Source organism: Lagopus leucura, unplaced genomic scaffold (assembly GCF_019238085.1).
Source record: "Lagopus leucura isolate 7727_CA_CO unplaced genomic scaffold, USGS_WTPT01 Super-Scaffold_73, whole genome shotgun sequence".
Taxonomy (NCBI): domain Eukaryota; kingdom Metazoa; phylum Chordata; class Aves; order Galliformes; family Phasianidae; genus Lagopus; species Lagopus leucura.
In genome coordinates this window covers 94,031,501-94,056,226 of record NW_024962252.1, presented here as the reverse complement: position 1 = coordinate 94,056,226, position 24,726 = coordinate 94,031,501, and the positions used below count along the sequence as shown (strand labels likewise).

Here is a 24,726-nt window from a genome sequence, read left to right as displayed (position 1 = left end):
GGGCGGGCCGAGCCCAGCGCCGCAACGGGTTCGGGGCCGGCGAACGCGGGTCGGCCCGGCCGCGCTTACAGGTACGGGGTGAGGGGGTGACGGCACGGGGGTGGGCACCGCGGGGCGGCGTGACCCGCTGTGCGGGGCTTCCTTCCGACGGCTCCGCGCCGCTCCGCGTGCCCTCTGCGGGAGCAGCGGGGCGCCGCCATGCGCGGGCAGGCAGCGCGGCGGAGGCCTGGCGCCCCGGACTGCGGTTTTCTTCTTGCCCGCACGGACGTACATCAGCGGGTCGTTGTTCGTAGCGCTTGTCCAAAATGGCACCCACCTGCTGACCAGGCCTGCTGCTGGGCTCCCGGCACAGGTGTGTGCCATCGCTTCGAGTCCTTCAGAGCTTGGAGATGTTGTGCGGTGCTTGCAGGGAAGCAGTTCGCTGCTGCTTTGCGATAAGGTTGGAAATGGTGCAATCTACACGAAAAAGTGGATCCAGTGTTACACAACTTACTGTTTTTTGTTTTTTTTTGTGTTCTTTAAACCGTGGACGTCCTTTGTAAGGTGTGGGTGTTAGAAAGCCTATGCTTGCCCTCAGCCTTGGCAGCAGCTCTGTATGTGCAGATGATGACTGTCAAATTCTCTTTTTTTCTAGTGATGTTTCTCTTTCATTTTCAGGTTGCATTTGGATCACAGCAACGTATGGCTGGCAGATAGTAAGTATGGCGCTCTCTGCTGCGCTAAGCTACATCTAGCAGTATTTAATAATGCAGTGAAAAGGAAAAGTGGCATTTTTTTCCATTGAGTATCTCTAATCCTTTCCTTCTGCCCTTCTTGACTCTTCCATACTTGGATTTCTGGAAGCTATTTCATTCCACTTCCCATCAGATGGCTCAGTGTATCTTGGCTGTTACTAATATCTCAGTGCTGTGCTTCTCTTTGGAGCAGAAGTCATCACAAAGATGGTGTTTTTCCCCTTTTTCCATTTCTTAGAAATTGTCGTCAAACTTTTGCTTTCCTTTTGCCTTTCCAGGTGCGTGTGTGTCACGCTAACTGTTGTGATGCTCATGTGCTTGAGCTTGCGGGCTCTGCAGGTAGTCACGGGTGCAGAACGTGTTGCCTCGACCCTTCATGTTTCAGTTCTGTATCATAAAATGGTAATATACTTCAAGATCCTAATAAAAATCTCACGGTGTAAAGATGTAGGCCAGGGGCTGTTGGCACTGGTGTGAGCATTTGAAGTCATTGTTAGTGGTGTTGTGTTGGCACATTCATTGTGGTGCTTGGGTCTTAGTGTAATCTGCCCAGCAACCCGGGTTGTTCCCCGGCCTGCTTTGCTCAGCTGTTTGTTTCATTTGTGTGGGATGGATTGTGTTCTTCCCTCTGGCCCTTCCATGTAAAAGATGACTTGGCCACTTGCAAAAGCACCGATTCTGTTCTGTTCAGTCTGTTTGTGTGCAATACACAGCACTGTTTGTACTACCTTTCAAATATCTCTGCTGATCTCTAGTTCCAGCTGATTTTGCAATCGAACGTTATGCATCTCACCTGTTAGGAGCTGCTCAGTCAGGTGTGGCTACTTTTGATTGTATTGCTTTTGTTTTTTCACTGTTGTACTGGCAGTGCTGTGTGGAAATCTTTTAATTCCTTTTTTTTTTTTTTTTTTCTGGCTTAATGGCTTAGTTGTTTTCTACATGCATGCATATTACTTGTATGTTCTGTGAGAGTGTTGTATGTGCTTCCCATGGAAAAATGATGTGGATTCGTACAGCTTTGTTTTGACCAGTCTGAACAAATATCAGAGGGTAGCAAGTGTATTTCACTGTTCCTTACAAACAACATGAAATTACCATCTTATGTTTTAAAAGACTTCCTAGTCCATTGTACAGGAAAGTCATTGCTGTCAACGTTTATGATAATAATAAAGCTATTCAAAATGTAAACTTTACATTGCTAGATGAAGACACCAATTGAAATAATTAGTGACAATTTTGGCCCTGTTGAATTGACTGCTGAAACCAATGCAATTTAATAATGTTGGAAGAAATAGTCCTGTCATACCTGGTGACCTCCCCCTTGATCTTTCTTTTGTGCCAGCATATGCATTTATTTGTACAGGTGTACACTGAGGAAGTTAGCTAGTAGGAGAAAAATGATCATTTGTCATCTGGGCCTCTTTTCCAAGCTGAGGAAACTTGGAGGTGAACTGTGCGTGATGTGGAAGAAGAGAAAGAGATTTTATTTCCTTCAAGATTGGCAGCTGCAACCATTGCTAAAATGTTTTCTATGTTAGAGTACTGATTATGTGAGGTCCCAAATGGTGTTGCAAATTTATTTGGGAAAATGCGAGAATAAATGCATTCACTTCTTGTGTGTAAGAGGGATAAAACAAATCTTTAAAATCAGAATAACAAAAAAACCACCACTTTTTCCTTCTCGTTTACTTGTGCATGGATAAAGTGTAATAAAACCAGGCATTCCTTGAATCTCCATTAATCCTTTCTTTCAAAGTGTTTAACAAATTCTGAAGCCTTAGAGGACTGGCATAGTGTTCTCCGAAAAGAAAACGTAGGCTCGTTTAATAGGTGTGCTCCTTTTGCTTTACTTAGCTATGAAGTTTCAATATGCAGAAGTTCAGGATTTTCAGCTATGAGATCCAGTCTGTTTCATTCAGAAATACAATTTTTCTTCGTTTACTGCTGGATTTGCCCAAGTAGATGTCCTATGAGTGGTAGCCAGCTCTTCTCTTAGCAGGAAGGCAGTAAGTAGAACGCAGCATGGCCTGGTTGGAACACGTCGCTAGAGCTTTGTGTGGCCATTTCATTTTTCTTTTCTCTCCTAGGTTGCTGTAAGGCTCGAAAACTTGGCTGGAAACAACAGCTGGGTGGGTGCTCCAACACAGCAGTAAGCGTGCTATTTTAATGCACAGAGAGGAGAAGCTGGGAAAGGAGGTGATAGAATCATGCATCCAGGAGTGAATCACTCAGTGATTAATCTTGCCGCATAAAGCTGCAGATAGAGGAGAGAGAGAGAGAGAGATAGAGGAGAGAGGAGAAAGCAGTAGCTGGGAGCGTGTTCTTGCTGATAGTGTGAGAGAAAGATACGTGCCAAGTGTGAGGAGAAGTATCTGATGCTTTAACCTTTTCCTGAAGTTGTAAAGCATCTAAATTTGTTTGTTATCACTTGTAGTTCCTAGTTACAATGTAATTTTCATACTGCCTGCGTGGGAAGCTGTGATGAAATTTCATGCTCTACGTTAATTACATGCGAGTCTAGAAGCTGGGTATCCTTGACACCATGCTCCACTCACTTCCAAGAATTAATACATTTTATTAGTTTGCTAGAAGATATTTGTATATCTGTTGCATTTTAATGTAACAGAACTAATTCAAAGGATTTCTAACAAGCTGTTCTTTTTTCCTTCCTCCTAAAGGGGCTTTCTGGAAGATGACCATAGAGGGTATTCCAGAACCTTCCTTTGAAGGAGATTCTTTCACTGAAAGAGATCGGTTTCTGTTTCCAAGCTCTGAAACATCTGTTACTTTTTCTGTTGCTGCAGCACCGATGCCTTCAGACTGTGGTACGTATGTTAACAGAATAAGAGTTTGTGGTGAACAGTGAGTAAATTCGAGTGATAAATATTGAGGAAAAACTATTGACTCCTTATACTCTCTTTTCAGAAAAAAAATACTGATGAAAAATTGAGACTCATGCTTTTCTCATTTTTCTTATTACATATACTTTTAATTAAGTCTTTTAACTTTTACGGTTTCTTCTCTGTGTGTGGTTGGGTGTTTATAGATCTAGATGTAGAATTGGGTATCATATTAAGGTGCTGTATGGGAACTGCTGAATCACAGCCTGAACCTCTGATTGATCACCTGAGGGGAGCCATGAGTCAGCCAGAGGAGCACAGGTGAAGGCAATTCAGCTGTGCTGCTGGAAGGGGTGAAGCCTGGCTGCACCTCTCCTAGACCCATTTAAGAGCTGACTGCCAGTGGGGAAGGATCTCTGCTGGAGATCGCCTCTGCTGGTGTTTTGTGGGTGAGCCCAGGACAGGGGTAAGCCTTCTATTGGTTCTCTTTTGTTATCACAGTCTACTTTGCTTAACTCTCTGGTTTATTTCATAATTATAACATCCTAATATTTTTTGATTATACAGGTGCAAAATTGCATTAATGAAATTTCAGCCCTGGTTGTGTGTGCAGCAAGTTTTTTCTCAGTGGGCTTTCAGTATTTAAATTGTTTCTGTTGGAAGGGTAGGATGTTTGTAGTGGTGAGGGCTGTCAGAATGGTTGTTAATGGGAAGCTATAGCACCTTCTGGTGACTGGCTTTTGGAAAAAATGTCCAGTTGTCTTTAGGTGTTTATAATAATATTTAAAACAGGAAATATGATAGATTCAAATGTCCCTCTTCATAGGTAGCTACAATTATAATGTCTTCAAAATGGCATCTATATACCTTAAAAACTAAAGTTTTAAGGTATCTACATGATGTTATCATCTTACTGTAGAACTTCTGAAAGATTTTTCTGTATGGTAATGTTGGTTTCCTCTTGCAAGCACTGCAGCTGATTGGCTGTTAAGCACTTATAGTGGTTGCTATTGATATATTCTCTTTTTTTAGCCTTGCAGCCTGTTAGAGTTGATTACTGGTATGATTTGGTTCATGTTAATAGCTGGAAAAATAGCTGGGAAACTTGGCAGAATAAGACTCATGCATGTCACGTAAGATGATTAATCTTGTTGGCTGGTCGTGTTTCCTTCATAGCTTTCAGCATGAGATACCAGAGGTCTACACAGGCTAAATATTAAACGAGAAAGCAGAAGATCTATGTCAATGCATAGGGCGTCAGTTAAGAAGCAGCATGCTTTCTGTAGAGCGGGGAAAGGAGTGGTGTTATTTTTTTTCATGGAGGCGAGATGCAAATAAAAAGTCGTGCTAAACATCAGTGGCGGTGTCTTTGTTATTCATTCTTGCTGAATCAAGGAAGTGCTGTTAGAGGAGCACTGAGTGCTCAGGAAGTGAGCTGCGCGTGTGCTCTTGTTTGTTAATCCCATTTAGAATTGTGGTGTGCTCTCTGAAGAAAGCTTAGGGTGGTTCATCCAGAGGGTAGCTTACACCATGTACACCCAGTCCTGTTTCAGGTGTCTCATGCTATATGTTAATTATCCTCTGTTAATTATCCATTCAGAGAGCATTTGATCTGTGGTTGGTGCAAGCTGATGTATGTTAACTTAAAACCTTTTTAGAAGGAAACTCTTTGACAACTGCAGCAAGGGTGAAAGTTGAGTATTTTCCATTATTCCATCATTTGAAGATGGCAGTAGGTTCTGCTTCCCTTCCTTCTCCTAATAGCTACTGCTAACCAGATTCTTCCTGAGTTGGAAGAAATTCCATCAGTTTAACAGTACAGTTTGTGTGTATGCACAGTTATATGCATGAAAGTAATGTGAAATACCATGCTTGAATAATAAGGTGTTTCCCGTGATTGAACTTTGGGTTGCCTGCAGCAATGTGAAGCTTAAAATCTTAAAGGTAGTTTTTTTTTTCCTCTCTCACCTTGATTTGATAGCTTATTTTGTTTGTTACCCACAGTTGCTATTGGGTGGGATGGATACATTCATGACAGGAAAAAAACGGAGGCTACTAACACCTACCTGATTTGTACATGTGTATGTTTTGCTATGTTTTATGTCATTGTGATGGAAAGAGAAGGAAAAGGGGTTTTACAGCATATGGAAAAATGGCATGTATATTTCATCTCTTAACTGAGATATCAAGAGGCTTGCCTGTGCTTTGGGAGCAGCTTGATGTCAGCAGCATTGCCTAGCTTGAAACAAGGCTGAGCCATTATTGGCATAACCATTGCTCATCTCTGCTGGTCCTTACCTCTGCTGGTAATACCTCTGTATTTGGTCCCAATTTAAAACTTTCTAACTGATAAGCAAGACTTTAGTATAAATAAACCAGACATTAAAGAGCCTTATCTGAGCTAATCAAACATTCTGATTTTCTAGTGGTTATTAATGGAGTAATCTCTCTTGTGTTCTTTGCCTCTGAGATTGAACACTCTGCATATTCTTGGAGAACGTTAGAACTTCTAATTGTACATAAACCTTTATTTTATTTTATTTTATTTTTTTTAAGCAGAGTTTTCCTTCTTTGACCCCAATGACGCGGCGTGCCAGGAAATACTTTTCAACCCCAAAACGTCTGTTTCTGAATTGTTTGCTATCTTAAGGCAGTGGGTTCCACAGGTCCAGCAGAACATTGATATCATTGGAAACGAGGTGAGGTATAAATGAAGGCCCTTGGACACTTACAGCCTTAAATGTATGCTTCAGTGACACCAATTTAAAGCAGTTCATTCAAAAGTAGGACTGTTCCTGAATGCACATATAGGTTTTGCCTTCTCACAATTACTGGTTAGTGGCTTGTATCTCACATACTTTCTGTTTTTAATTGGAAAGGAGGAAAGGATTGGTTGATAATTCAGCATGTTTGGGTAGATGGTAGAAAATGAATGTTTCTTCTCATAATGGTTGTTTCTCAGAGGCCCTCAACCTTGGTGCTTCATTTTCTTATTTAAGAGTAATCATAAAATTGATACATGAAGTTTCACTGAAGCCTGACCTTAAGGGTGATGTTTCTATGGACAAAATGAGGTAGAATCCAAAATATTTTTGAGACTTGCAGTAGGCTGCTTTCACAGGACCTGCTGTTTGTGTTCTATCCTATATTCATATTTTTCTTCTGGATTACAGGCTTTAATGGGTAAAATTCTTCCTACCATAATATAACAAGTTTTCTAGGGGGGAAATTAGTATTGAGAAACCAAATAATGGGAGGGTGGGACTTTTAAATGCTGCAGTTTTCCTGTTGTTCAGTAAAATTGTTAATTTTTCAGCATACGCCATATATATCATTAGTAATAGTATAAGAAAGTTTTAGAAGTGTTAAATAATGAAAGTTAGCTATATTCAGATAATGCTATCTATTACGTTTCTGCACGTTGCTCAGTTCTGCAGTTACAGTGTTGTCTAGGAAGCTTCTTCGTTATTAGCAAACAAAAAGAACCCATGTCTGAATTAACTTGCTAAGTAAGGCTAATGTCAGGGCTGTACCACAGCTAACGTGTTTTCTTCTTGTCCCTCAGATCATTAAAAGAGGTTGCAACGTGAATGACAGAGATGGACTGACTGATATGACTCTTCTGCATTACACTTGCAAATCAGGGGCTCATGGTATTGGTGAGTAAAGAAATGTCCTTATAGGTGTACAAGCCTAATTAATTCAGAAAGGTTTCTACCATTGAATATCACAGAATGGTTTCCTGCAGTAAACTGTAGTGCTTAGTTTTGGCTCCAGTGGCTGTCAGAAAGGAAGATACAGAACTGCAGTGGGGTTATGGCTGTGACAGTGGTGTAGGTACTTCAAACAGCAGTACTAGTTTAGAATCTGTTTAATACAGCAAACTTTGTTACAGGCTGAGGTACAAACTGTGAGCTAAGCTATGTTTTGTTTTACACATAAATATGTGCATATTTCTGAGGGCCTGGAAACAAATCTGATGCATGTTTCAAAACAATTGCCTTGCAGGTGATGTTGAAACCGCAGTAAAATTTGCAATGCAGCTTATTGATCTGGGTGCTGATAGCAGCTTACGCAGCCGTTGGACAAATATGAATGCCTTGCACTATGCTGCTTACTTTGATGTTCCAGAACTTATTAGTGTTATTTTGAAAAATGCAAAGCCAAAAGGTAGGTGGTGTTACTGCTGTTTCATGTAGTTGTTTGTATTTTGTTCACTTGTGCTTTCTATGAAGTGATAGAGAAGTATCTAAGAAACAAAAGCAAATAGGTTAAATCTAAAAACTTCACATGAGCCAGCAGTGTGCTCTTGCAGCTTGGGAAGCAAATGGTATCCTGGGCTCCCTCAGAAAAGGGGTGGCCATCAGGAACAGGGAGGTGATTGTTCCTCTCTGCTCTGCCCTGGTGAGGCTCCATCTGGAGTACTGTATCCAGGTCTGGGGCCCCCAACAAGAGAAAGAGAGGGAGCTGTTGGAGAGGGTCCAAAGGAGGGCCACAAAGACTATTAGAGGGCTGGAGCACCTGCCTTACGAAGACAGGCTGAGGGAGCCTTCCAGTACCTAAAGGGAGCCTACAAACAGGAGGGGAATCAACTCTTTGAAAGGGTAGATAATAGCAGGACAGAGGGAAATGGTTTCAAGTTGAAGGAGGGAAGATGTAGGCTGGATATCAGGGGGAACTTCTTTACCAAGAGAGTGGTGGGTACTGGAACAGGCTGCCCAGAGAGGCTGTGGATGCCCCATCCCTGGAGGTTCAAGGCCAGGTTGGATGGGGCCCTGGGCAGCCTGGTCTAGTCTTAGATATGGACATTGGCAACCCTGCCTGTTGTAGGGAGGTTGGAGCTTGATGGTCCTTGAGGTTCCCTTCCAACCCAAGCCATTTTATGATTCTGTGATTCTAAGTTGTTTGAGAAATAAGAGAATGGACACAGAAAATGAAAGATGTGGGTGTTGTGGCAAGTCCCCGGGGTTTTTAAAATGCCTTACTCATTGGGAAGTGTGTTTGAAGTGCTGGGAGAATGGTAAAGGAAGAGGTGGAGGTCTTACAAGCTGTGACAAACTAATGACTGAAGCAGCTTTGACTTGCTTGTTTTTCCCCACATTTCCACTATGTAGAAGTTTATATCTAAGGAACAGCTTGACTTCAGTGTTCGGCATAAATAAATACATACTTTTTAAGAAGATGAAATGCCTCTTCGGTGTTCTTATCAAATGTGGAAGCTTCACTATTTGAATACTACTACACAGCTTCTACCAGACTTTAAACTTGTGGTATTTTAACATTTGACAGATAAAAGGCAGCTTCACATACGTATCTGTGGTTGTGACTGCAAAAAGGAATACAGTCTTTTTTTCATGCATGTGCAAATTAAATTAAAAAATGTATTTGGAGCATTTTAAAAATGGTTGAACTTTAATATCTTTCATCTTTTTAAAGTCAGTCAATATTTCTTAGGATGTATCAAGTTCACATACAGATCATTTAAATATGGATAAGTATGCTAATATTTACATCTTACGTGCCCTAAAAGTATTAATTTGGTATAAATGTATTAGGATATTGATAAAATCAGGGTGAATTTAGTTTGTTAGTTTGTGGATAGGATTAGTGTTTTTTGGGACAGGCTGCAGCTGTAGAATACCAAAAGTAACCCACAGCTCTTAGGAGGAAAGTTTTGGGTCCCTCATCAGTGTTTCAGATTGGCGCACTGTTGCAAATATGCTTGTCACTTGGTTTGTGGATGAAATCAGCTGGCATTTTGAATGGTTATATACATAACTGACTTAAGCTGACATCTCTCTTGTATAGTTCAGGAGAAGTACCCGAGATTAACTTACAGCGTGTTGAAAGATACACAGGGAAAAATTAATGCCAGTATGTATCACGAACCTCATCTGATACAGTGCTGTGTTTTCTGAGCTGTCTGTGCCAAACCCTTCTGAGTGCAGTTCATTGGAAACAGGAATGACAAAAAATTGCTTGCTCACACTTAATTCTTGGCCAGTGTAAATTCGTTTGTGTAAAGCAGAGGTAGAAGCAGTTTTCCATTGCCCTGTTACCTGCTCACAAAAGAAGGCACCTGTTTGGAGATGTATCTTGTTTAAACATTTCAAGTCAAGTAAAATATAAGTATCAGAGAAATATGGACGTACATGCAAACCTGATGTTACTTGTTAATGTTGTCCCTGTAGGTTGGGTATCTCAAATACCAACAGTTTTGCACTTAAGTCTTCAGAATTATAAAGTAAATGAAAGTAAAGGCTCATCTTTCAAATTAACTCATGGTCTGAATCAGCATTTGCAGATAAGGTTGATACTCTGTAGAATTGTTTCTTGTATGTATTCACTACGTAGCTCATTTTGTTTCTGTATAAATGTTAATATAAATTATAAAACTGTGCCCTCTTGGGAAATCTTTAGGGTGGAAAGTACAAGTAACACACGTGCCTCATGTGACATTTAATTGCAGATGTGGATGCTACCTGCAGTGATTTCGATTTTGGAACAGCTTTGCATATTGCTGCATTTAACCTATGTACAGGAGCTGTCAAATGTTTGTTGGAACATGGAGCAAATCCTGCCTTTAGGGTAAGGTGTTAGGTTGTATGCAACTCAGTAATTATTTGTTTATGTGGGGGAATATAGCTGGAAAAATGGAACAGTCTGTCCAGGTTTGGTTAGCTAAACATCTATTATGTGAAGAGAGAGCACCTCTTGTTTGTAACTTGTAGGGGATGATTTTTGTATGCTTTGTCATATTGTGTGTTGAAGTTTGTTTTTTCCATGTCCATGTGTAGTTCAGTAGTTCAAGTAGACTTCCATTTTTGGTGCTTTAACTCGAATTTGTGTCTTGCATCAGTTGTGATGGCAGAGGTGGATCTTTTCAGAAATACAGAGGTGAAGCATGTGGCCTCTGGAAACTCACTGTATTACTTAGTAGTTTACTTGGTCAGCAGAATAACTGATAACAAAGAAACATCAGCTGCTCTGCTTACTAACCATACAGTAGACCTGATGGAGGTAAAATGCTACTATATGCAGGCCTCCAGTCCTGTATGTATTGTAAGGTGTAGCTGGTATATCTCAGTTCTCCATTCTCAAATTCACTTTTATGGGATGTTGTAACTGTCAAAAATCATTACATGATATATCATCTGATGGCATGAAATCTTTTGAGGCAGCATTGTTCAGCAAGTTCTATGTGATATGCAGTCTAGATATCTTTGAAAATGCTTTTTCATATCCAGGTGCTTTCTTTCCCCATGTGCCCAGAGTACTGGTAATGCTCTTAAAATTAAGAATTTGTTATGCTATTAAATGCTATGTTACATTATGCTTTTATAGAATGACAAAGGGCAGATCCCAGTGGATGTGGTTCCCGATCCAGTAGATATGCCACTGGAAATGGCAGATGCAGCAGCCAGTGCAAAAGAAATCAAGCAGATATTGCTGGATGCGATGCCCCTGTCATGTGACATCTCAAAAGCCATGATTACAAACTATGATCATATCACAGGCAAGGCCATGCTTTTATCGCTTGGCCTGAAGCTGGGAGATCGTGTTGTTATTGCAGGACAGAAGGTATGATGAGTAACTTGGTAAGTGTGCAGATGACACTGAGCTGTGCTGTGTGTGCTGGGTGCACTGCTGGGAAGGGATGTCATCTAGGGAACTGGGAAGTCTTGAGGGGTTGGCCCAAATAAACCTCATAAAGTTCAACAAGGTCAAGTGCAAGGTCCTGCACCTAGGTCAGCATGGATTGAGAGCAGCTGTGTGGGGGAAGGGCTTTTGGAGCAGCAGTGGGTGGAAAAACTCACTGTGAACTGGCAACGTGTGCTTGCAGCCTAGAAAGCCGGCTGTATCCTGGCAGCATCAGTGCGACCAGCAGGGCAAAGAAGGGCATCGTCCCTTTCTGTTCTGCCTTCATGAGGACCCATGTGGAGTACTGCATCCAGGCCTGGGTCCTCCAGGGCAAGAAAGGTGTGGAGCTGTTGGAGTGGGTCCAGAGGAGGCCATGAGGATGCTTAGAGGGCTGGAGCAACACTTCTGCATAGAAGGGGTGAGGGCTTGTCAATGGCTTACGGGCTGGTTTGGCTGGTCTTGTTTAGCATGAAGAGAAGACTACTCATTGCATCCTTCCAGTACTTAACAGGAGGGACGCTGACTTTTTATGTGGTCTGATAATGCTAGGACAAAGGGGAATGGTTTTAAATGAAAAAAAGGGAGGTTTGGATGAGATGTTAGGAGGAAATTTTTCATTGTGAGGGTGATGAGTCACTGGAACAGACTGTCCAGAGAGTGGATACCCTGTTGCTGCAGGCATTGGATGGGCCTTGGTCTCTGATCTAATGGGTGACAAACCTGCCCATAGCAGGAGGGCTGGAACGAGGTAATTCTTAAGATCCCTTGCAACCTAAGCCTTTTTATGACTCTGTACTATACTCAGAACTTACAGCCAGTTGGTTTATTTATTCCTTTGGAGGTGTATTTCAAATCTGAGTGTCTGAAACCCCTTCTGAAAGGTCTGAACTCTGGATGGCAGTAAGGATCTGCTTATGGAAAGTAATGACCTGAGTGTATTTGGAAAGCTGTTTTGACATGAAACGTCTGCATCTGTGAAAAATTTTGAGTCTCTTGTATTACATCAGCACAGTTCATTATTTATTAACATTTCTGGTGTTACATCAGAATGATAGTAATATTCATTGCTTAGCATTCATTTGTGAATTAACCCTACCAGCTTCCAGAAAGCAGTAAAAAAAACCACCATCAGTTCTGCTGAACTTAGGATAACCCAGTTTCATTGGTGCAATGCAGCTGAAATCTTTGAAGCAGTGCTTTGCTAAAGGGATTGGTGTGGTGTTCTGTGGAAGTAGAAGAACATAGCTTGTACTGATCTAGCTCACATTTGAATAGCTTTTAAGAAGCTTGTTAGACACTATTTAAAAATGGATTTGAAAAACTGAACTTTGTAGTTAATGTTCATACTTCTTATTCGGATATCAACAGCTCTGAAATGATTGGAGAATATTAGTACTCTTTTTTTAAAAGATTTAAAATATATTTTTAGTAAACACTGAAGGTATTTGTGAGCAAAATGTTATGTTTGTGTATGTGTGTGTATATGAAGTTCCAAAAAATAAATAAAGGAACTTTAAATCTAGTATTTCCATGGAATCTTCAATTCAGCAAGTTTTTCAGTCATGCTTCTAGTACTGTTCTTGTGGGAGGCACTGAAAGTAGAACTAGGTAGGCACGTACCTTGCTGGGTTTGAGTTGTACTGTGCAATAGTGCTTACTGTTGAATTCCTTTCTGTTACATGATCTGTCAATAACAGCTGCTTCTGCTCAACAGACACACATGACTGATAGGTATTGGAAAGTGCAGTGGCTGGCATTGAAAGATAAGAATGTCAGTCATCGAGGGAGATCGTTGTGTTTGTATTTCTCTAGCTGTTCTGAATAAAAGCTTAGTAATTACCAGCTCTGTCTTTCCTAAGCTATAGTAGATTGTTCTGAACCATGCATTTTTAACAGTATCTTTTCTATGTTTTGCTTAATGCTTTAGGTTGGTACGTTAAGATTTTGTGGCACAACGGAATTTGCCAGTGGGCAGTGGGCTGGCATAGAGCTGGATGAAGCAGAGGGAAAGAACAATGGGAGTGTTGGAAAAGTCCAGTACTTCAAGTGTGCACCAAAACGTGGTATAACCTTTATTTTCATTTCTGAAATTCTCTTAGAACACAAATTAAAAAAGTATTGGAAGAAATGAACCTTTTGGGGGAATAGATAGATCTGGGTGTGGTTTCACTGTTCTGTTTGAGTTAGTCCTTGCACCCTGCAAGTGCTTCAACAGCAGAACACGCCACAATTGTGGCTAAAAGAATACTTACCAGCTCTAACAGAAAGCAAAAAAGTGTAATGATGTTAATGTTGTCCGTGGTTCTTTTTGGCCCACACAACCCTCTTTTCCAGGTATCTTTGCACCTCTCTCTAAAATAAGCAAGGCTTATGATCACAAGAAAAGCTCTGTACGAAGTTCTTCCACACGATCTTCACCTTTGATCAAATCCAAGAAAATAGATGTGACGCACATAACTTCTAAAGTGAATTCTGGTGAGTATTTCTCTTATGTTGAGACAGGTTAGAGGGATCAAGAACGAGCACCAATCCTGTAAATCTTAGTATGAATGTACTTGTTTGGGATTAAGTCATTGCATGGGAAGAAAAGGTGATAATGGACTACGTGTTGCTGTTACTTGATGTTCACTGGCCTGGTACTGGTGGGACACTGAGTGAAGTTGTTCAGTGACTACAATGATCTGATGCGCTCAGAAGGTGCAGTCTTTATAATAAACTCTGTAGGCACTCACCACAACATTTATTCTCAAGTGTTTGAAGTGTTGCCTGCGTGGCTGTGATGTCAGTGACGTGTCTAAATACAGTGTGATTTCATTTCCTGCGATGTTCCTGGGTAACTGGGAACACCTTGCTGAAACCAGTGAAAATCTGGAAATAAATGTAAATACAACTTTGTAGAAATGGAGTGCATTTATTTTCTGGCAAAATGATCCTGGAGCTATTTAACTGATTGTATTTTATTTGCTAATTAAATTCTCTGAGTAAATCCAGAGGCAGATGAGAATGGATATTCTTGTATTAAATACGTTACTTAAATGTAATGTTACATATTGCAAAGGATGTCTTTTGCCTTTTGAATCCTGTTTTGGTAATTCTTACTAAGGCAGCTTGGCTTCAGGGACGGAAGAATACTCTCACATGGCCATGTTTAAGTGGCCTAAAGCCTTCCTTCTTTAGCAGCATCATGCAGGCTATAAAACAGTGTGCAGGGTGGTAAGAGAGCGGTGTTTTAGCAGCACTGTAGATTATTCATGTAACCCAACATGAGAGGAAAGTAAGCCCTAATCGTGTGTATTTACAATCAGCAAAGATTTAAGCTGTTTGTAAACTGATGTCCTGCATGACAGGTTGCCCAGAGTGGTTGAGATTGCTTCCATCCTGGAGCCCTCAAGGCTGAACTGGAGTGGGCTGTGAGCAACCTGGTTTAGTGGGAGGTGTCTCTGCCTGTAGCAGGGGGTTGGAACTAGATGATTTTAAAGGTCTCTTCTAACTCAAACCATTCTATGATTCTATGATAACATACTCCTGTGAATATTATGTTAGCAGTACTGCTCAGGAGCATGTCTGTGTTGACTTTGTCAAGTGTTCTTCAGTGATTGATTCAGTTTGTTGTGAATTGTTTAGAACTTGTTAGACTGTGAGAGAGCAGTGTGGCCTTTGTCACAGACACAGTGCTCAAGTCAGGTTAGTTATGAGCTGCCTCCTCTGTCCCAAAAGGTGCACAGCTGTCTTTGTAAAACATTTGACAGTTCCTCTAGGTAAAAAATCAGAGTTATGCATCATTTGCCCAGTGATGCTTACATCCACAAACACTAATCTTCAAGCTGTCGCTTTTAGGATGTTCATGTATTGAAAGGTCCACTAGAATGAACATGCCTGACTGATCACTGGCTGCAGTGGGAAGACGAAGCTGCATAACGCATAGCTTAGTTTGGCTGTACTCATGTGCATTACCAGATTAAATTTCTTCTTTCCCTTAAACTCCATGCCTACTTATCACTAGTTTGTAAAGATTAAAAAAAATATATGCTTTTGTAGATGCAGTTATAAGTTGAAAAGTAAAATGATACTGTATGGAGGTTTCACGTTTGATTTATTTCTGCTGGATTTGAATCATTCATCAGATTGATTATAGGGTTTTTTTTCCCCAAGTATTTAGAAAAGAAGTTGACTTCAAGTTGAGAAATGCACTATTAGCCACAGCATGGTAGTTTTTTTTTATCTGATATTTTGATGGCTAAAATATAAAATTTCTGAAAATGTATCTGCACATGAATTCAGCCCCTGCAGCTGAATTAAGCTGACATACAGTTAAATAAAAAGGATGGGAATTCTTTTTAGTATCAGGGAAGGGGGTGCATCAGGATCAGCTTATTCTCCTTGAGGTAGGGTAGGGAATGGGCAGAAATACACAACAGCTGTTCGTTGGTTGTAGCAGCTTTCAGTACCTGTTCGTGCACACCACACCATTGCTGCTCTAAGAGTTAGGCTCTTCTAGGCCATAAAAATGGCACTGGCATACCTACTTCACTATTTGTAGACTGAAGACTTGGTCTCAAACTTTATGAAGTCTTCAGCGTAGAAATTATGAAATGAATACCAGAGAATAATATACATGAAGTGCTTATAAAGTCTTTATTGTGTTTATGCTATGGATGTAAATGTTTGAAAGATTTAAATGAAAATCCTTCAGCTTAAACATAAATATCTCACAGGCAATTCTGATGTGTGACGAGATAGTTTGGACTGTTTTAAAATGCGTGAAGGTGTCTGACATCCATGAGAGCAATTCTGCAGCCTTGTTTTACCTGCTTAGCAAGAGTCGGAGGAACTTCGCAGCTTGATCCATTTAATCTGTGCATCTGCTAATGTGCAGGTCTTTTAGATTGAGTTTGTACCTGACTCCCCTTAAAATTGCTGTTTTGTTGTTAGCATACATGTATTTAATTGTGTATTTATATATATGTATATTTATTCCAGGCATAAATAAGTCAAGAAAACCCAGTGGTTCTGAAAACAAATTCATGACTGTTAATAGGGGGAAAACTGTACCTGCAAAAGGAGGTAACTAAATTAATGTTACTTTTTGTTTATTTTTAAACTAGTCTCCTAGTAAATGATCTTACAGAGTATCTGCAGGTGTACCTTCTTGTGTTCCTGAGGGAGCCCTTTTGCCCTGTGCTGCTCATGTTCCATGATAATCTTCATCAAAATAACAAGCTTTATGTATGAGAGAGAATTCAGAGAAGACACTACGATAACTAGAGCTGTATAAAATGTGACTTAAGAGAAAACACTAATTTGTGATTGAATGAATAAAAAGACAAAAGCATGAAGGAATAAAACAAGAGACTTCCAAATGTAAAGAACAATATAACATCTTCTGCATATGTAAAGAGAGTAAGAAAAGAAATCTTGAGCTAAAAGTCTGGTAATTTGGGCTTTATATAATGGGTAAAAACATCCTCTAGCAGTAGTAATTATATGGTGAAATAAGTTGCTGAAGAAGCTGTGAGATCTCCCTGACAGGAGGCTTTTAAGAACAGATCAAACTCTCATCTGCTGGGGAAAAGCTAACAGTTGTTTTGCCTCATGGAAGAGGAATGGCTTATTTGAGCTGCTGAAGTCCTTTTTGCTGTTTCTTCTCTTCCCATCCCATAATTTCCCACTAAATGAAGCATCTCATTGACTGCTTTAGTTTTCTGTACTGCTGTATCAGCAGTTCTTGTGTTCGTGTGAAAAAACTGGGTGGTTTGACCTCCATCTAATGTGATTTCTAACTACAGACTTGTAGTATGTGATTGCAAATGTGCACATTTTTTATATTGTGGACTTGGAGTTGGATTTTTCCTGTTCTGTCATCATTCATTTAGTAATATGCATTTTCATTTGTTCAGTGTAGCATGGCTGCAGGCTGTTCCTCAGGAGTCTTCAGACTTCTGTCCTCTGCCCATAGGTACCAAAGCTGTTGCTTTGATCTATCCCCCTGTGTTTTGTCTTTCTGCATATCTTAATGTTTTTCCCAAATAGAAGGATTAAATCTTATTGAATACAGTAATCCCATGTTGATCTTGAGGTGTGTTGCAAAAAACGGTTGTCGTAGGCCTCTCAACTTTCTGCAGTGTTTGATAGGCAGGATTATCTTAATTTATGACATTGATAAAGTGAAGCACAGATGAGACTGTTTGTACTGTGCCTCTCTTTGTGCAGAAGGCAGTAGGGACAGGAGAGTACAGGAGGAGAGTCTTGAAAGTGAGGGATGAAAGCTGAACACAAGTGTTACCAGCCAGCCTAGATGTTAAGGTTTGCAAATGGATATAAAAAGTGATTTATGTCCCATTCTTATTTTATAGAGCAGACTTTAATATTAATATAGTATAGAATGGGATAGAGTAGGCTTTAATCCAGATAATAATTCATTCATGTGGTATCACCTTTCTTATGCTTCTCATTGAGCCTTTAATAGGCTGGATGCTGGAGGAAGCGTGATATGATCACTTATTGATGCTTCCATACTACTGTAAATCTGCTTGAGGCCTTCTGCAAGAACTTCCATAGAGTAAGAAAGAAGAGCCTTTTGGAGACCTCTTTCACCACTAAACTAGCACCTTTCTGCCAAGGGAGGATCAGATGTACCTGTGTCATTCCTCACAGGTGGTTGTATAACAACTACTACTAAACACCCCTCTATTTTTGATCCTTCGCTTTGTATTCTGCCCACTGGATAGACAACAAATAACTCCTTTCAGAAGCTTTCCCTTCTGCTTACTCTGTTCTTTCCCAAATATCATCTCTGAAGGACTGTTTCTATTTATTTGTCTCTTCAAGGTTTTCCTGAATACAGCAGCTCTTCCTCTTCTACTACCTCCTTAGAAGGCAAGCAGAATTACGCTAAGAAGCGGAACTCAACTGGCAGCAATAAAAAGCCACTGACCAGAGTGTCTTCTGCTTCATCTAGACTTAGTGCCGGTAGGGTACGTTTCTGTGTTGAATGGGAAGGAATGTTACTGTTGCATTGAGTACTTATGTAAAACTTAACAGGTGCTGTTTCAGAATTGGAAAAGGTTAAGGAGAGGCACTTGGGAAGTAGTTCATCTGTACATTTTAAGCTTTGCGATTTGGTAAAAGTTTTCTAGAACATCTTCAAGCAGAAAAAATGTTACTCTTGTTTGCCACTGCGCCTTTCAGCTGCTGAGAAGTTTTATGCTGGGGCAAAGCAATTCTGTAGGCAAAATCTGTATGTATTCCCATGTGTTTAAAATACACTGTGGTAAAGATAGACCTTTGACCAATCAGTTGGTTCACTATCTCTGAAGAATTTCTTAAAGATGTAAAGCTAACAATGCCAAATCTTATTCTTCTGTTAACAGGGTTGTACAGTTCTTCTCCAGCTCCAAGGAAAACCCTTTATGATGAGAGAGGAATTCAGGTTGGAGACAGAGTACTGGTAGTAGGACAGAGGACAGGCACTGTTAGGTTTTGTGGGACGACAAAATTTGCACCAGGTAATTACAGCACTCTTTGTGTATGTTGTAGAATTGTTTGGAAGAGATTGCACATGAGAACAGGGACATTAAGAACTTTATCTTCACTGCCTCCAAAGTACCTTAAATGTCGAGTTCTGTCTGAATTATCTTTCGCTGAACATAAATAAGATAGTAATTATATATAAAGGAATAATTGTAATCTATTGCAAGATTAATGCAAAAGCAGTACATATTGGTGTAAGTACTAAAGTCTGTTGGATTGATACATAATCAGCAATATTTGTTTTGGTATTTGGTGGCATCAGTACTCTCCATTTCCTATTCTTTTTGCTGCAATGCAGATCTTTATGTCTGGAAACAGGAATGGGAGAATATCTGACAAATTGAGACCTTCTAATTCATGAGCTGTCATTCCTGTGCTCCATGAGCTGATAATTAGAATTAGCATTTTATCCAAAGCCTTAGTACCAAGTGACTTGAATTAAATTTTGGAGTCTTTTGGGGATGGATAGCATAAGGCCTGCTAATGGAGTATGAAATTTAGTGCATTTACATAATTAGCTCACATTTATCACTCGTTACAAATGATCAGGCTTATTAATGTGCTGATGCCTGCTCTGTGTTCTGCTGGCCAGTTCTGAATCACGCCCTTCTCTCCATGTCATACTGTCAGCCTTGCAATTTGTATTAATTAGAACTTGATAGATGAAGGAAGAAATTATTATCAGAACTGAAATTTTAGTGCTGATGGTCTCAGGTGAAAGCATGTGATCAGAGGGCTGAGGAGGGAAACTTGAACATCTACTGCTGTTCTTTTATGTTTCTGTTGTCCAAGTAGCCACTGTTATATTCAATACCATTCCATTCAATTTCAGTGTACACACAAAATGTTTTACTTTATATTAAGTAAAATAACATTTTTTCTGAAAGCATATGAAAATGCTGAGAGACTTATTCTGATACAGCTCTTTGCCTAGTTATTTTGTATTATATATTTTTAGATCTATCCCTGTTTATCGTTATTACCTAGCTAGACAGTTTCTGTTTCCTTAATGCAAATGAATACCAAGTGTCAAGACAAAGGAAAGCCTGTAGTGTTTTGGTAAGAGGTATCTTTGGGTTGTTTTAAAACCTGGTAGGATTCTGGTGTGGAATTGAATTGGACAAGCCTCATGGTAAGAATGATGGCTCCGTGGGTGGTGTCCAGTACTTCAGCTGCCTTCCTCGCTATGGAATATTTGCACCTCCTTCTCGTGTTCAGAGGTAAGCACTGAAGCAGGTGTAGTGTTTTTGTTGTCAGGTGCTTTCTTAGTATGTTTCCCATGAAAAACAGTTTTGAAGTAGAGAAGAGCACATATGGAAGAAATAATCCGTTTTCTTCTGCTAGTGGAAGCGTGTAACCTCTATTAAAAAAATCTCCTGGTTTTTAGATCAGCTTCCTGAAAGCAGAATATAAATTGGAAATGATGCTCCCCCATTTCTCTTGCTGCCACTTACTTCAAGTATTTTCATTTCATGGCCTTCATCTCCAGGACAGCCAGTCTTCATTCAGCCTTACCTTTCTGACCTTGTCCTGATGCTCTGAGCAAAGTTCAATTCTAAAAGGAAGTTGTTTTTGGATGTGACTGGAAATTCTATTTTCATTCCAGCTAACTGTATGGAAGTCCCAAGAATTTGGGATAACATCACCTCTAAATGATAAATGCTTTGAATAAAATAACTTGAGTATAGTTGTTAACCACATGCATCTCTTACGTACCAGCCTTCTTACACCAAGGAGTTAGTGTCTTTTGGGTGGGGTCGGGGAAGGAAAACAATTAGAACTTAACCAGTGTCTGACAAGAAGTACTCAGCAGTAGTTTTTACTAAAAATTGTGTTGAAATGGTGTCTTTGTGTGATTGCTTTTCAGATTAACAGGTTCGATGGATTCTCTTGCAGAGACTTCGAGTAAGATAAATCACTCTTTTCCAGGTAGGTGGGTAAGATGCTGTAATTTACCATGTAGCTTATGTAGCCTGCTGTAGGCTACCATTCCTTAATTAGAGCTTGCAGCACTAAGGTCACAGCTCTGAAAGCATGAGATTTTCAAGGAACCCAAGGTTATTTTGTGAAAAGCCTGCTTCCAGTTACCCCTTGTCAGTTTATTTAATTTCTTTTGTCTCAGAACATATGAAGCACGTTGTGGACACTTACACTCATGAACAGTTTCATCAGTTACCAAACTGGAAGGGAGAGTGTGTAGCAAAGATAGTGGGAGCAGTATAAAGGAAAACAGAGATAAGGGACTCATAAACAAAAATCTTTGTAAATCCCGCATAGCTCATTAACTTTCTCATTTAGGTTTTAGACGCAGTTTAAGCACCACTTCTGCATCTTCACAAAAAGAGATAAGCAGAAGAAATTCCTTCGCTAGGTGAGTATTTGGGTTTTAAGATGTCTGGGTCAGCCGGCTGATAGCTTTACTGCTTCTTGCTGCAAAGAAGATCTGTATGCTCATGAGGTGCTAGATGTTATTGTATACACCCACTCTTTTTCCTCCAAAATTAAGCTGTTGCCTACTGTTTTTTCTGTGGGTATGCTAAGATACAGTCCTTGCATTCAAGGTGGCAGCAAAATGATTTTCCAATTGCTCATTGCTGCAAATTCTTGTATTTCCATTCAGCTGTTTGAGTTCAGCAGGCCTTGGTAAAGGACTGCACTTTGTCCTGCCTGTTGTACCACCTATCATGAGCGCTGCAAATCTGGCATGGATTCTTTAAGTATTTCAGACTGCCCTCTGTTGTAGGAAACCAGAGTTGTTATATGTTTTGCTAGTAATTTGAGCTTAAACCCAAGTTATCTTACGCACTGCACTAAGTTAGAAATGTGCCTTGGGTGTTTTATAGAAAGACGCTGACTCTTTTTCCCCCCTATTTTTTAAACTAGATCCAAGAGCTCTGTGTCACGGCACAGCTGGAGCCACCCCAGCACAGCTACCACAGAGGGACTGGTGAAGCTGCACGAAGGCTCACAGATTCTTCTGACCAGCTCCAATGAAATGGGCACCATCAGGTACATTGGTCCGACAGACTTTGCACCGGGGATATGGCTTGGCCTTGAGCTGCGAAGTGCCAAGGGCAAGAATGATGGCTCTGTGGGGGACAAGCGTTACTTCACCTGCAAGCAGAACCACGGCGTCTTGGTTCGACCTAGCAGGGTAACCTACAGGGGGATCAATGGGGCTAAACTCGTGGATGATATCTGCTGAGCCAGAAGATGCTCAGATGATAGGAAACATTTAAAGCACACAGGATCCCCATACGGAATGCCAACTTATTTTTAAATTATCAAACCTGCATTTATATTTTATGTATAGATAGATATCTATAATATATATTTGTATTTATATATATACATATATATCACATCACACACTAAGTATACAGAGATAGATATAAACAAACAAAAGTTCAGTGTCATTAAGAAGTCAAACCACTGCTCTGTTTCTCTTAATGAAACAGCTCTTACCTGGGAAGGTAATTCCAAAAGCATATTGGCTTTCAGATGCTGTGTTATTTGAATCATGCTCCAGCTGGAGAACATGAGTACACCTAAAGTTCTCTAGAGTTGCTTTATGATTCATGCAGTATTTAAATGATTTTCCTCTGTGTAGTAATGAACTGATAATGCTTTGTGCATTGCCTGCTTTTGAACAGAGGGGGTGGTTAATGAGTGACATTAGTCTGTTCACCAGGCACTATGTCAATTTCAATACCAGCTGCTAGCAATAAAAAAAAACCTCTTTTTTTTCAAGCAGTTATGAGATATTTCTATCATCAGATCCCTCCTCTTCTTTTTCCCCTGCCATTGTCTCCTCCAAATCCAAAAGGGCTGATAAATAAATGCAGGTATTTGCAGTGATCCTAGCAAACAGCAAATAAGTAAAAAGCCTTTAAAAAGCACAAATGTAGAGCATGTCAGGCAGTAAATTTGTTGTATATATACGAAGCACTCCTTAAAATAATGCACTTTGCACTCTCCTGGGGAACTCTCCCTCCTTTATAAAGGTTTGGCGTGCTGCAGGCAATAGGTATCATAGTTTTTAAATGCACAGAAACCCTGAGAGGAGCTACGCAACATAACTGTCCAGTAGTCTGTACATACAGCATGGCCATCCCTGCCAGCAGTATGTGTTATGGGCTGGGTTTTCAAGCAAGCTAGTAACACTTCAATTATTTCTGTTTCTTTTTGTTTTCTTTGGTACAGTTTCCAGTGTAAATTTCTTGTAAGAGGCTTAGGATAAATTAAAGATAATTTTACATACCGCACTGTAACATAAGTTGATGTGACATCACTTGCATATCAGCCTTTTTTAAAAACAGCTTGCACTTGTCCCTGTTTTAAACATGTAATGTGTTTTAATTGCTCACGGTTATCTCACTATTATCAGGTGGTTCTGTGTTCCAGATGATCATCTTATACTTAAATGATCTGCTTGCTTTTACCTACTTGAAAGAAGAGACACTTTAAATGAAGTTAGTATCCTATTTTTAGACAGAATTCTGCTGCTATTATGTTATTTTAAATACTACAGTAGCTATTTTTCCTTGGCTGTATTTAAAATACTGCATATTGTACTCTAGCTTATGGGGCGTTTTTAATTGAATATAAAGGTTGTAAATTTTGAATGTAAAAAAAAAAAATCAGTGCTTTATATTTGAAGATGTACCAAACTGAGTGACATACTGAACATGACTTTGTCCAATATCTGTTTCTTGGTGTATTAGTAAAATGAAAGCCTGGTGAGTAGTACTGCACAGAGAAGCTTCCTGAGATCTATACAGCACGTACATCCCCTTACTTTTATTCCTGTGTACAGATTACACAGGCATGTACAGCGTGAAACAGCAGCTATGGAATACCACATGGAAGTTCTAATGTCTCCTAGCTCAGTCATAGAGGATTGCCAGCAGCAGTGCTCTGAGGGTTGTGCAGTCGCTACAGAACCCAGCACACAGGAAGCCAGTTACAGCCATTTTATTGGTCTTCATGCCTTTTGGTTCACTACACTTGTTTACAATACAAAGACACTATTCAATACAAAATACTCAATGACCATATATTAGCATTCTTCTTCATAGTATCCCTGAAGTGCACAGGCCCTTCCTTTATAAACAATGTTGCATAAACTGCTGTAGGTGAGACAGACATTCCTCTAATGAAGCTCTGTTACTAAAAGAAGCCAGATGCAGACAGTTCAGACAGTTCTCATGACAGGTTTAACTTTAGGACAGACACTTTGTGATGTCTTTGCAGCTGTGAGAGACAGTTCTATGCTATACCTATATCAAGGTTCTTGTCACCAAGCAGACAGGCTCAGTAAGAGGAGCAAACATGCACAGTTCAATCCTTCATGGCCTAGCACAGACCTCTCACCTAGTGTAAGCATGCCTGGAAGGGAGCCTAAGATACCTCTGCATACCCTCTCCCACCACCAGTCCATCCTCCACCCCTCTGGAAGCAGAACCACCTCCATGCCTTGCTTCATTTCCAGGCACGATGGAGAAACAAGGGTCAGTAGCAAAACCAAAGATGGAAATACAACAAGAAAGGCAGATAAACAGCCCAATCTACTTGACCTTCAGCAGTTAACAAATTAGCACTGGATCAGAAAACCTACCTAATGTCTATAGGACACTGATAACATCCACAGGGAAATAAGTGCTTTGCAGAGCATGAGAGTGGTGATGCAGGGTTTTCCCATTCATGCTGTACATCCTGGAGATCATACTGCTTCCTGCTTTTCCACTGCAGAGCAGGAAAAACACAAGACAGGAATGCCAATGAAAGAAGAGAAACAGTCTGAAAGCAAGTTGTTCCACACTTCAAAAATTTGCATTACCTAGCTCAAAAAAATTATATCAATGCTTACAGAAAATAAAAGGAAAAAGTGATAGACAAAAACCTGCAAGAGATTCAGAATCACTTCAGCTTTTTCTTCTCTGACACTAAGCTTTGTGTGGAGAGGCCTAATAAAGGATTTG

The 24,726-nt window shown here is 40.1% G+C and overlaps 1 protein-coding gene across 9 annotated transcripts; it reads left to right on the top strand.

Annotated features, from left to right (window-relative positions):
- The first annotated feature begins 7 nt into the window (after window positions 1-7).
- Window positions 8-23,447, top strand: CLIP4 (CAP-Gly domain containing linker protein family member 4). 9 transcript variants are annotated; one of them, XM_042862221.1, is made up of 19 exons: window positions 8-71; window positions 658-695; window positions 1,013-1,136; window positions 2,822-2,863; window positions 3,413-3,559; window positions 6,131-6,273; window positions 7,140-7,233; window positions 7,583-7,744; window positions 10,044-10,162; window positions 10,919-11,155; window positions 13,143-13,278; window positions 13,550-13,690; window positions 16,196-16,279; window positions 18,044-18,184; window positions 18,586-18,720; window positions 19,842-19,965; window positions 20,613-20,674; window positions 21,044-21,116; window positions 21,629-23,447. In XM_042862221.1, exons 5-19 carry the CDS (start codon window positions 3,427-3,429, stop codon window positions 21,948-21,950), a joined length of 2,106 nt encoding a protein of 701 aa, XP_042718155.1. In that variant the 5' UTR covers window positions 8-71; window positions 658-695; window positions 1,013-1,136; window positions 2,822-2,863; window positions 3,413-3,426; the 3' UTR covers window positions 21,951-23,447. The 9 variants fall into 9 exon arrangements, with proteins under 9 accessions (XP_042718155.1, XP_042718158.1, XP_042718161.1 ...); XM_042862224.1 differs by having other exon boundaries at window positions 2,822-2,883; XM_042862227.1 differs by lacking the exon at window positions 1,013-1,136 and having other exon boundaries at window positions 2,822-2,883; window positions 6,134-6,273.
- The last annotated feature ends 1,279 nt before the right edge of the window (window positions 23,448-24,726 follow it).

What these genes read in the sequence shown, in the direction of transcription:
- CLIP4 (XM_042862220.1), top strand. Translation starts at nt 3,427, where the DNA reads ATGACCATAGAGGGTATTCCAGAACCTTCCTTTGAAGGAGATTCTTTC. An exon ending in TTGATATCATTGGAAACGAG is followed by an intron (nt 6,274 to 7,139) that starts GTGAGGTATAAA and finishes CTTGTCCCTCAG; the next exon opens with ATCATTAAAAGAGGTTGCAA. An exon ending in GACGACAAAATTTGCACCAG is followed by an intron (nt 18,721 to 19,841) that starts GTAATTACAGCA and finishes AAAACCTGGTAG; the next exon opens with GATTCTGGTGTGGAATTGAA.